This window comes from Lissotriton vulgaris, chromosome 6, assembly GCF_964263255.1.
Source record: "Lissotriton vulgaris chromosome 6, aLisVul1.2, whole genome shotgun sequence".
NCBI classification, from domain to species: Eukaryota; Metazoa; Chordata; class Amphibia; order Caudata; family Salamandridae; genus Lissotriton; species Lissotriton vulgaris.
Genome location: NC_141694.1, coordinates 1257117749 through 1257131088, shown reverse-complemented (window position 1 = coordinate 1257131088; position 13340 = coordinate 1257117749). Strand labels below are relative to the sequence as shown.

The following is a 13340-nucleotide window of genomic DNA, read 5'->3' as shown; positions in this document are numbered from 1 at the left end:
GAAATATTTTGAAATATATTTAGTTATGCCTTGGTACATGCGGGTGCAGCGGCTAGCCAAATATTCACTCAGTATAGCCCTTTCTTTTGAGTTGTGTATCCTTCTGTTCAAAAGAATTTTTTTGAAAACTTCCCTGGGAAATAATGAAGTCCACATAAACGTTTTTAGTTTTGCAGATTTTGATGAGTCGACATCGCGTTGGGGGAAGGTCATAGGTAGTGAGCTACAGAGTACAGAAGCTCACTGAATCACATGTCAGGTGTTCTCTTGCACCTGAATGTGTATTCAGAATATGTGAAGTTAAAACAGTTACTAAAGTCCTCTGAATATGATAATGTAAGAGTTTTCAAAAGTCCACAGACTAGATACACACTGCATGGTGTGTGCATGTGTGTTTTTTCCCTAAGATGTCTCCAGCATTCCTCTAAGACCTTGGTAGTCCAGCGACAGCTTATGAAGCTTGCAGGATTCCACAAGCTCCTTGAGTGACTGGGCCTAAGTCAGCAGAGATGGAGGAGGCTTCTTATGTACCAAGGAATAATTATCATGCATTAAAGTTACTCTGGCAGAGTGGTTCCATTTATTATGGCAGCTTTGGGTGCTAAGCTTCAACAATGCAATCTTGATTCTCGACCTTCCTACCAATCGAGTCTGTGACACATTTCTGGTCTGTCAATACCATGTCCTGGTCTTATCATTAAGGAGTACAAAGATTAAAATGAAGTCAGTAGATCATGGTAAGAGTGATGAAAGAGTTTGGTGGCTCTGGCAGAGGGCATCGAATTAACTGCAGATATTTCTGAAAATGTTGTATTCCAAATCTTGTATCATAAAAGGCATCATAATTCTCCTAGACTTCTTTTTAAAATATATGTAAATGACACCATACTTTTACTTGTGAATGACATTAACATGGGTGCTGCCATTAAATATGCCGGGGAAAGTCTTATTTACTTTTGCACAGTTGAAGTTTGTACAAGCCATCAGTCTGGGTCTACTTCATTAAGAGAAAGTTTGCTTTCAGGTGGTGATGAGATAAACAGTTTCAAAGGTTTGCGTGGAATTTACATTTATCCAGAAGATCCTGGTGTCTTTTATATTGAGAGTTTGAATGGCTAGTCCCGCTGGTAATGTTGGAATCAAAAAAGAAAGAAACAGCAGCGATTCACATAAAATCTTCCTCATACATTTTGGCTATGTGTATATGGTAGTGTTGCATAAACTACGCTGTCTTGAGAAATATACATTGTAAACAGTCATCTATTTAAAGATCAATTAGTAGCCTTTATTAACCTTGATGAAACAGCATTCATTTGAAGTTAACAAACCTTCGAAACATTATTGTCAAAACTCAAAGAACATAATAATGTAAATACTGTTGGGTAAAATCCATTGAAGGGTGAGGCAGTAAGATAAGACAATGTATGATAGAGCAGATTGTTTAGTCAGTTATAGAGAGGGACAGGTGGCAAGAAAAGACTGTTTTTTTACTACGTATTCATAGAAACCAAAAGATAAAATGTTCTGAGGCAAAGGAAATACTCAAACACATGGTGAAGGAAATGCCCAAACACATGGTGGCCTTTGGTGCCCCGTCTTACCCTTTCGCCAGAATAAGGTAGGAGGCTTCGGCTCCCTCTAATTATTGTGTCTGCCGGGAACCACTGTGGCTGCTGTAAAGGTAAAAATTGCTTTAGGCAAAACATACTTTAAGGCCCACTTTCACTTTCCACACCAAACTCCACCTCCATGACTACAATGAAAGACTCTCATCAAACTTTTCAGTGGCACCCAAGGTTAACTAGGACCATGATCACACACAGTTTGTTGCCAGCAACCTTGTTTCTAGTAAATCATGTGAAGTAGGAGATGACAATATTATTTAGCTGTAAAGTTATATCTTTAGCCATGGTACCCTTAAGGGTTTAAAGGCTTTAAAGATCTCTAGTGTCTGAGCAGTGTATTTGGCTAGTTTGCCTATAGGTATTCCATGAGTATAAATAGACTGCATGAAGTATTTTTCTGGCAGACAAATAATACACGCAAATATGTTTAAAGAGAAATAACAGCAAGGATGCATGTTCACCTTATTAGGATGTAAGGGAGTGGACAAGTTCATAGCCAATGGAAAGAGGTGGATCCTAGTAAAATATACTAATTCAAAACAACAACCGTAAATTTATAAGATTAATGAAAGTTACATAATTTTGCAGAGAAAGATGAGGATTATCGTTACATGTGCAAGTGATGGTTTCCTAAACATCAGCCTGCCTATGCAGTGTGTGCTATTTATTGGTACTACACTGATACATGCTTATTATTTTTTGTAATTGCACTCTGATCTCACTGTCCATAGGCATGTGTTCCCTAATGATGAAGAGTGTCCTAAGAGTTCTCATCTAGAGCTGGTTGTAAGGTATTATCCACTACTGCCAACTGCAAAGTGTGTTATGATTAGTTAATACCATCTGCTCAGAGCATAACCCATTAATTGACTACCATGTATGTGAGTGGATATGACAAGAAGAACAGGCAATTAAGAGCTTTTACTACTGAGCATGTGGAGAATACATCTATGAACACTCTTATAGGAAGGCCAAAAAAGCCAATTGCACCTGCTGGCTTCCAGACCTTCATTGAACCTGGAACACAGGTAAATAAGAATACTTAGTGTGACCATTCTACTGCCTTGGACTAGCTGAGCCAGTTTCATTATTCCAGAGATCATTCTAATAAATCATAAAGCAATAGAATGTCCAGACAATATGAATGTCCAGAGTCATCATCCTCTTTTATTCGCTCCTTCATTACAGATAATTAGAACATTGGAATGTTGGGAGCTCCATTGAAAACAATGGAGTGCTCTGGGCTTATAATGGCTGGTATAAGCCTGGAGCTCCAACATTCCAATGTTTCTTTGTTCACAGCTCTGGCTGTGAACAAAGGCTTCAGGGAACCTGAGGGGATTCCAATCTCCTCACGCTCCCAAAAGCCTTTCTTTTTTTTTTTAGAACATTCTGTCCTCTAATGACAGAATGTTCTAATAGCCTTATAGCCCTTTGTAGATGGGCTATATCGCTATTAAAGCCCCTCTCCCTTGTTAAAGGCCCTTGCCTTCAGCTCGGGGCCTTTAACGCTGGAGAGGGCCTTTAATAGCTGGTATAGCCCTCTACGACGGGCTATAAGGCTATAGTACTGCTGTGTTTTGTCCGTGGTAGGTCACTCCCCACACCGCACAGCATCGCCTGTGTGCCCTTGCCTTTGCCCAGCTGCCGCTGCTGATGTCTGGGATTCGAGGCCCTCCCTGCTCTTGCCCCTGTTTCTGGTATTTTTATTTTCCTTGTAAATTGTATTTTTTGTCAGCTCACTGTGTGTTTTTGCCCTTTTGCCCCATTCCCAGCTGTGCAATTACTGTGTCCCTTTTCCTTTCGGTATCCCTGCCGTTCTACTCCCCAGTTCCTGCCGCTGCGTCCCCTGCGGCCCCGCCCCCCTGCTCTCCCATTCGCCCGCTCCCACCTCCCAGCCGCTCTTCCCTCCCACCTCTCCTTCTTATGGTGGCCGCGTACAGCGGGCGTGCCGCTGGTGCGCCAAAAGCAAGCCCATCTGCGCCCGTCCACGCCTGGACCGCGCCCAGCACCAGAACCCCTGGCCCCCGCGAGTCCCAACACTGCTACGACGCCAACCCCATCCACGCACTCCACACCGGACAAGAACTCACATACTGCCTGGCCACCCCAAAGCGCATCCAAGGACCCTTCTCCTGCCGGAACTGCAGCTTCACCAGCACATGACCCACCAACCCACCCACGAGGAACGTACCGAACTACCTCAGATGCATTCTTCTCAACACTCGCTCCGCCCGCAAACACGCCGTTGTATTCTGGGACATTCTCAACTCAACCTTCCCAGACGTCACCTTGCTGACGCAGACCTGGATGAACCCCTCCTCGGCACCCGACATCGCTATAGCCATCCCGGAAGGCTATAAAATCTCCCGCAGGGACCGCACCAATGGAGTAGGAGGAGGAATCGCCATCGTCCACAGGAACACCCTCAGAGTCTCGAACAGCACCGACGACACCATCAACATTGCCGAACACCTACACTTCCAGATCCACATCGACCCCAACACCACCCTCAGAGGAACTCTCATCTGCAGACCCCCTGGACCCCGACCATAGTTCAGCGACTCCATCGCCGACTTCATCAGCTCTCACCCGCTAGCCTCCATGGACTACATCCTCCTTGAGGACCTGAACTTCTACCTCGAGAACGACAACAACTCCACCACCCTGATCGACAACCTAGCTAACCTCGGACTCAGACAACTCATCACTACACCCACTCACTCCGCTGGCCACACGCTTGACTCCATCTTCTCCACAAGCCCCCATGTCTCCTTCAACATCACCACCGAACTCCACTGGACCGACCATCGCTGCATCCACTTCACCTTCTGGAAACCCACCACGCACCACCGCACCCGACTGATGCCTCGCCGCGGCTGGAACAAAGTCACCGAAGACCAGATAACCACCACCCTTGCCCAAAGACCACCCACCGACCCCACCGACGCCGACATTGCCACCCACAATCTCAGACAGTGGATCGACGACTGAGCCATCACCCTCGCCCCGGTCAAGAAATCCTCCAACAGTCACACCAGCAAGAAAGCCAGCTGGTTCACTGAAGACCTCCAGGGCTCCAAGCAAACCTGCCGAAAGCTGGAGAAGAAGTGGCTCTGTGAACGAACACCGGACAGCTACGCAGTCCACAAGAACGCCACCCGCAGACACATCACCTCATCAGATCCGCCAAAAGGGCCTCCTTCAAAGACCGCCTAGACAACAACGCACACAACAGCAAAGAGCACTTCAACATCATGAAGGAACTCTCCAACCCCAGCTCCAACACCAACGACATCCCACCTTCTCAAAACCTGTGCGACTTGCTCACCACCTTCTTCCATCGCAAGATCGCAGACATCCACGACCGCTTCAACGCCATGACCGCCCTGACAAACACTCATACCGCCGCCCCCATGACCACAATTCACACCGATTGCCGGCTCTCCTGGACCAACATCAACGACAACGACACCATCAAGATCATGAACACTGTCCACTCCAGATCTCCGTCAGACCCATGCACACACCACATCTTCAACAAAGCCAGCACCGCCATTGCACCCCACCTCCGGAAAGCGATCAACATCTCCTTCGAGACAGCAATCACGGCCCTCATTCTCCTGGACCTGTCAGCCGCCTTCGACACGGTCTGCCATCGCACACTATGAACATGCCTCCACGGCGCCGGGATCCCAGAGAAGGCCCTGGACTGGACCACCTCCTTCCTCTCCAGTAGAACACAGAGCACCCGCATCCCCCCCTTCGGCTCCAAAGCCACCGAGATCCTCTGCGGCGTACCCCAGGGCTCATCCCTCTTCCCTACACTGTTCAACATCTACATGGCACCGCTCGCCCATGTCATCCCACTGCACGACCTCAACATCATCTCCAACGCCGATGACACCCAGCTGATCCTCTCTATCACCAGGGACCCCCACACCACCAAAACAACCTCCACGAAGGAATGAAGGCCGTTGCCGAATAGATGAGGAACAGCCGACTGAAGCTGAACTCGAACAAGACGTAGGTCCTCATCCTCCGATCCACCCCTTCAGCCTGGAATGACTCCTGGTGGCCAACCGCATTGGGAACATCTCCAACACCAACCGCCGCGCACGCAACCTGGGGGTCATCCTCGACTCCACCCTCTCCATGACCAAACAGGTCAAAGCTGTCTCTTCCTCCTGCTTCAACACCCTCTGCATGCTTCGCAAGGTCTACAAGTGGATCCCCACTGAAACAAGAAGAACGGTCACCCAGGCCCTCATCAGCAGGAGGTTGGACTACGGAAACGCCCTCTACGCAGGAGCCTCGGGCAAACTCCTGAAATGGCTCTAACGCATCCAGAAAGCCTCTGCACGCCTGGTCCTTGACATCCCTTGCCGCAGCCACATCACATCCCACCTGAGAGACCTGCACTGGCTCCCTGTCAACAAGAGGAAAACCTTCAAGCTCCTCACCCACACACACAAGGCACTCCACAACACCGGACCCGCGTATCTCAACAGCTGAATCAGCTTCTACACCGCCATCTCCTCTCTGCTGACCTCGCCACAGTCCCCCGCATCCGAAGAGCGACCTCAGGTGGCAAATCATTCTCCCACCTTGCCGCCAAGACCTGGAACACCCTACCCACCCACCTACGGCAGACCCAAGACCTGCTAACCTTCAGAAGACTCCGCAAGACCTACTTTTTGAGCAGTAGCAGCATTTCCCTCCCTCAGCACCTTGAGAACCTCACAGGTAAGTAGTGCGCTTTACAAATGCCATGATTGATTAATTGTTGCTATGTATTGATTGCTGTTAAAGATCATATCTAGGCTTTAGTCCTAGTTTGGGACTGCCCTTCCAATTTATAGTTTAGCCTGGTAAGGTTTTAGGGAATTTAGTTTAACCTCTGTGTAATATTGTGTCAATAGTTGTTTGACTTGTGTCAATACCTGCTTGAAAGACCGCGGTCATTTGGCTGAGTATATTAGTCGTGTAACACGAGGGCCCAGCATGCAACATCCGGCCTTTTGGTCCCTGATCGGCTTCTTCGCCAATAGTCAGACTGCTTCTATTTCAGTGCCGGTTTTCGAGCTGTAACACCACTTGCTCCTCAGTGCGATTACTGGCCCACAGCAATCTCACACCTTCACTTTTACGTGATTTGGGAAGGGGGCGATTGCAGAAGCTTCGGGTCTGTGATCAGGTAAGTATTTGAATGTAAAAGATGACTAGAAAACCTCAATTGGAGATTTCAGGTAGGTTGCCTGGCAGTGTTGGTGGAGGTCAAGTGCAACTCTTACAACCTAAGATCTAAGCTATTCTGGACTGGGAGGGTCCAACAACCTAGAACAAAGTCAATGCATTCCTTGGCTTGACTGTGTATTATAGGAGGTTTGTGAAGGGGTATGGATTCATTTTAGCATCACTCACAGAACTCACCTCCTATCAATCAATCAATCAATCAAAGACATTTATAGAGCGCGCTACATACCCGTAGGGTCTCAAGGCGCTGGGGGGGGGGGGGGGTGCCGCTACTGCTCGAACAGCCAGGTCTTCAGCTTCTTCCTGAAGGAGAGGTGGTCTTGGGTCAGGCGCAGGTCGGTCGGGAGGGAGTTCCAGGTCTTGGCGGCCAGGTAGGAGAAGGACCTTCCTCCTGTAGTCGCTCTTCGGATGCGGGGGACGTCGGCGAGGGCGTGGTTGGCTGATCGGAGGTGGCGTTTGGGAGCGTAGAAGTTGACTCGGCTGTTGAGGTAGCTCAGGCCTTGGTCGTGTAGGGCTTTGTGTGCGTGGGTGAGGAGGCGGAAGGTGATTCTTTTGTTGACGGGGAGCCAGTGAAGGTCTCTCAGATGTCCGGAGATGTGGCTGGTTCGTGGGATGTCGAGGATGAGTCTGGCTGAGGCGTTCTGGATCCGCTGGAGTCTCTTCTGGAGCTTGGCGGTGGTACCAGCGTAGAGGGCGTTGCCGTAGTCCAGTCGGCTGGTGACGAGGGCCTGGGTGACGGTCTTCCTGGTCTCGGTGGGGATCCACCAGAAGATCTTCCGTAGCATGCGAAGGATGTTGAAGCATGCCGATGAGACGTTGTTGACTTGCCTGGTCATGGAGAGGGAGGAGTCCAGGATGAAGCCCAGGTTGCGCGCATGGTCTGTCGGTTTGGGTGCGGTGCCCAGGGCGGGAGGCCACCAGGAGTCGTCCCAGGCGGAGGGTGAGGAGCCCAGGATGAGGACCTCCGTCTTGTCCGAGTTCAGTTTCAGGCGGCTGGTCGTCATCCACTCGGCTACCTCTTTCATCCCTTCGTGCAGGTTGGCTCTGGCGGCGGCGGGGTCGTTGGTCAGGGAGAGGATCAGCTGGGTGTCGTCGGCGTAGGAGATTATGTTGAGGTTGTGCTGGCATGCGATGGCCGCGAGGGGGCTCATGTAGACGTTGAAGAGGGTGGGCGCTCAGAGAGGATCCTTGAGGGACGCCGCAGATGACTTCGGTGGCTTCTGACTTGTACGGTGATAGACGGACTCTCTGTGTTCTTCCGTTGAGGAAGGAGATGATCCATTCCAGCGCCTTGTCCTGGATTCCGACGTTGCTGAGGCGCTGTACTAGGTTGCGGTGGCAGACAGTGTCGAATGCCGCGGAGAGGTCTAGGAGGATGAGGGCCGCTGTTTCTCCGTTGTCCATCAGGGCTCGGATGTCATCGGTGGCGGCGATGAGGGCGGTCTCGGTGCTGTGATTGGCTCGGAAGCCGGACTGTGAGGGGTCGAGGGATCCATTCGTCTCGAGGAAGGCGGCCATCTGCTTGTTGACGGTCTTCTCGATGACTTTGGCTGGAAACGGGAGGAGCGAGATGGGGCGGTAGTTCTTGAGTTCGGTGGGGTCCGCTGTGGGTTTCTTGAGAAGAGCGCTGAGTTCGGCGTGCTTCCAGGTCTCAGGGAAGGTGGCGGTGTCGAAGGATGTGTTGATGATGTCTCGCAGGTGGGGTGCGATGACAGCGTCAGCCTTGTTGAAGATGTGGTGAGGGCAGGGGTCAGTCGGTGATCTGGAGTGGATGGAGTTCATCGTGCGGATGGTGTCTTCGGTGCTGATCGGGGTCCAGGCGTGGAGGGTGGTGGTGGGGGGTGGCTGTTCGGTCTTGGTGTTCGTTGGTTGGTTGTTGAAGCTGTTGTGTATGTCCGCGATCTTGTTGTGAAAGTATGAAGCGAGGGAGTTGCAGAGGTCTTGCGATGGGGTGATGTCGTTGTTTCCTGCGCTGGGGTTGGATAGCTCTTTCACGATGTTGAAGAGTTCTTTGCAGTTGTGTGCGTTGTTGTCCAGCCGGTCCTTGAAAGCAGTTTTCTTGGCGGCGCGGATCAGCTGGTGGTGCTTCCGGGTGGCCTGCTTGAAGGTGGTCCTGTTGTCTGGTGTAGGTTCCCTTCTCCAGACTTTCTCGAGGGCTCGGCAGTTCTTCTTGGAGCTCTTGAGTTCGTCGGTGAACCACGGGGCTTTCTTGCTGCCGGATCTGCTGGGCGGGGTTCTCAGTGGGGCGAGTTCGTCCGCGCAGTTGTTGATCCACTTCGTGAGGTTGTCGGCGGCCTGGCTGGGGTTCGCTGAGTTGGCGGGAGAGTGCTGGCTCAGGGAAGCGGCGAGCTGGTCTGCTGTGATCTTGTTCCAGCTTCTGCGGGCGGCCTGATGCTGGTGGTGGTGGGTCGTCGTTCTCTTGAAGGTGAAGTGGACGCAGCTGTGGTCCGTCCATTGAAGCTCTGTGGCGTGGCTGAAGTCGAGGTCTGTGCTGGAGGAGAAGACTGCGTCGAGTGTGTGTCCGGCGAGGTGGGTGGGGGTGGACACCAGCTGCTTGAGTCCAAGATTGGCGAGGTTGTCGAGCAGGGTGCTGGTGTTGCGGTCGTTGTTGTTCTCCAGGTGGAAGTTGAGGTCCCCCAGGAGGATGTAGTCAGCGGAGGGGAGGGCGTGCGGGCTGACGAAGTCGGCGATGTCCTCGCTGAATTGGGTGCGTGGTCCCGGAGGTCGGTAGATCAGGGTGCCTCTGAGGGTGGTGTTCGGGTTGGTGTGGATCTGGAAATGCAGGTGTTCGGCGCTGGTCAGGGTGTTGTCGGTGCTGGTCGTGAGACGGATGGTGTTCCTGTGGATGATGGCGATGCCTCCTCCCATCTGGTTGGCGTTGCGGTCCCTCTGGACGATCTTGTAGCCCTCTGGGATAGCGATGGCGATGTCGGGAGCTGAAGAGGCGTTCATCCAGGTCTCCGTGAGGAAGGCAACGTCCGGGGCAGTGGTGTCTAGGAGGTTCCAGAGTTCGATGGCGTGTCTGTGGACGGAGCGGGTGTTGAGCAGGATGCACTTGAGGTGGGTGCTGCTGGTGTTCGACTTGGCGGGTGCTGGTGCGAGGCAGGTCCGGATGCAGGTGAACTTGCAGGCGTGGCAGCTGAAGGGTCCGTGGGTGCGTCGTGGTGTGGCTTGGTGGCACTCTGGGCGTCGGCCGGTGTTGAGTGCGCTGAGGGTGGCGGCTGAGTACGTCCTGCGGGTCGGTCGGGGTCTTCGGGGTCCAGGGGTCCTGGCGCTGGTCGCGATCCGGTCGCGGACGGGCGCAGACGGGCTTACCTTTGGCGCGCCTTCGGCGCACAATCGGCGCGCCCGCTGCGCGTGACCGCTGCGCGTTCGCACGGTCGCCATTTAAGGCGAAGTGCGCGGGTGGGCGGGGCAGCTGGGAGGCGGGAGCGGGGAGGGAACAGAAGGGAAAAAGGGGCGTGGTCAGTGGTGGTGGCGGGAAGCGGGGAGCGGGGAGGGAAGGCGGAGGGCGGCGAGGTAGGCGGGCAGACAGGAAGGAGAACGAGAGTACGGGCAAAAAGTGACCAAAATACAACAGGCACAAATGCTAAACAAGACACTGACACGGGGAGAAAATACTGAGAAAACAAGCACAAATGATTTACAAAAACAGAACAAAACAGACGGCTCAAATGCTAAACAAGACGCTGACACGGGAGGAAAATACTGAGAGAACAAGCACAAATGATTTTCAAAAACAGAACAAAACAGACGGCAGCGGCGTCAGCCGGCAACGAGGCAGGCAGCGAGGCAGAGGGCAAGGCGATGGGGCACACGCAGCAGCTGGTGGCCGTGCGGCGCGGGGGTGTCCCACAAGTGGGTCACACTCACCTGCGTCGCACGGTCGCCATTTAAGGCCAAGTGCGCGGGTGGGCGGGGCAGCTGGGAGGCGGGAGCGGGGAGGGAACAGAAGGGAAAAAGGGGCGTGGTCAGCGGTGGTGGCGGGAAGCGGGGAGCGGGGAGGGAAGGCGGAGGGCGGCGAGGTAGGCGGGCAGACAGGAAGGAGAACGAGAGTACGGGCAAAAAGTGACCAAAATACAACAGGCACAAATGCTAAACAAGACACTGACACGGGGAGAAAATACTGAGAAAACAAGCACAAATGATTTACAAAAACAGAACAAAACAGACGGCTCAAATGCTAAACAAGACGCTGACACGGGAGGAAAATACTGAGAGAACAAGCACAAATGATTTTCAAAAACAGAACAAAACAGACGGCAGCGGCGTCAGCCGGCAACGAGGCAGGCAGCGAGGCAGAGGGCAAGGCGATGGGGCACACGCAGCAGCTGGTGGCCGTGCGGCGCGGGGGTGTCCCACAAGTGGAAAATTCCCCAGAAAGTAAACTCGACAGTTAGCTGTCAAAAGGCTTTTGACACCCTGAAAGAGGCAATGTGCTCAGCACCAATTCTCAAAGCTCCAGACTACACCAAGCAGTTCATTGTGCAGACTGATGCCTCTGAGCTAGGGATAGGAGCAGTTCTATCCCAGACCAATGATGATGGCCAAGACCAGCCTGTTGCTTTTATTAGCAGGAGGTTACTCATCAAGGAGCAGCTTTGAAGTGTCATTGAGAGGGAGCCTATGCTCTGGTTTAGTACCTAAAGAAGTTGAGACCATACCTGTTTGGATCTCACTTCACAGTTCAAACTGACCACAGATCTCTCAAATGAATAATGCAAATGAAAGATGAGAATCCCAAACTTTTGAGGTGGTCCATCTTCCTACAGGGAACAGACTTTACAGTTTAATACTGACCAGGGACTGTCCATTCCAATGCAGATGAACTTTCCAGGTTCTTCCACTTATGAAATTAAAATGAAATTTATAAAGCACCACAATCCCCTAGGGGTATCTAGGCGCTAGCAGACACGGACAGGCTAAAAATCTGGAAGATATCACAATTATTTCCTAAATAGCCAAGTTTTTAGATTCTGCCTGAATGCCAGTAGATCTGTCTTAAATTTTAGTTTAGTCAGGAGTGAGTTCCACAGCCTTACTGTGCATGAGATGAATCTGCTACCATCCCAGTTGCCTTTTTTTAAATCTTTGGAATACAAGGTTTCTACTGGTGGATGAGCATAGGAAGCGTTCTGGGATATAGCGTTGAAAACGCTGTATCAAATATTGAGGGACAACACCTTGTTGTGACTTGAAGGTAATACAGAGTGTCTTAAACTTGATTGGCTTACATATTAGGAGCCAGTCTAATTGGATCAATGCTTGAGATGTGGATTTATATTTCAGGATGCCTAGCAGTAACCATGCTGCGGCATTCTGCAGCGTTTGTAACTTATGTAAGAATTGATTTTGAATTATAATAAAAAGCTTGTTGCAGTAGTTTAGAGTCGTAATGAACATCTTTTGAAAGCTCAATGGAATGAAAGGCAACACTTTCCTCAGAGTTTTCAAAATGAAAAAAGGCGAGAAAGTAATTTGATTGATTTGTCCCTCAAAAGATAGCTAAGTTTCAATAATTACTCCAAGGTTTTTTACTTTACCACTGGGGATCAGTAGATTCCCCAGTTCCTGGGGCCACCAGGTGTTCGACGAAAAAGAGGGGTTATTACCAAACAACAGGATCCCAGTCTTTGAGGAATTTAATTTTAGGCAGTTCCTGCTCATCCACTTCCCGATATGAAGCATACAGTTGTGAAACTGAACTGCATTGGCTTCAGGATTATCAGTGACAGATGCAACAATCTGTGTGCCATCTGCATACGAAACCAGAGAGAAACCAAATGAGCTTATTGGATCTGCAAGTGGGGTAATATAGAGTTTAAATAGAGTGGGGCTCAGGGGTGAGCCCTGAGGGACCCCACAGGGCAAAGAGAAGGTTGATGAGTTAAAATCACAGTGAGAGACTGTCTGAATACGGTCAGCCAGAAAAGAGGTGATGAACTTGAATGCATTGTCTTTGATCCTAATTGATTCAAGGGGATCAATTAAAAGAGTGATTAACCTTATCATATACGGCTGAAAGATCCAAGAGGAGCGGAGCCGCATTTCCTCCACTATGTATCATCTGCCTGATTTCTTCCGTGGCTGTAATCAACACCAGTTCGGTACTACGATGACTATGAACTGTGTGGTATCAAGACTCTTTGTTTTGTCTAAAAAGGCAGTTAATTCCTGGTTGACGATTTTTTTTAACCAATTTGGCAGGTAAAGGTAATCGAGTAATTGGTCGATAATTGTTGGGGTCAGCAGTATCTAAGATGTTTTTTTTTAATAATGGAAGAATAGACCCTATCTTCCAGTCTATTGGAAAATATCCTGCTTCAAAGAGGTTGTTTAACATGGCCGTGAGGTATGGGATATCACCCCTGGGACCAAGTGAAGTATCTTGGCCGGATATGGGTCCTGTGGTGAGCCCAATTTAATCTGCATCAGTGTCTTTTGTGTCTGATCCATCAT

General features: G+C 50.6%; 1 protein-coding gene across 1 annotated transcript in view; it reads right to left on the bottom strand.

The window, feature by feature from the left end:
- The window catches only part of LOC147708721 (uncharacterized), a 228112-nt gene that overhangs the window by 94253 nt on the left and 120519 nt on the right, over positions 1 to 13340 (bottom strand). Inside the window, exon 12 of the mRNA XM_086927369.1 lies at positions 1602 to 1673. Within this exon, the coding sequence (XP_086783495.1) occupies positions 1602 to 1673 (72 nt within the window). The remainder of the gene's footprint in view (positions 1 to 1601; positions 1674 to 13340) is intronic.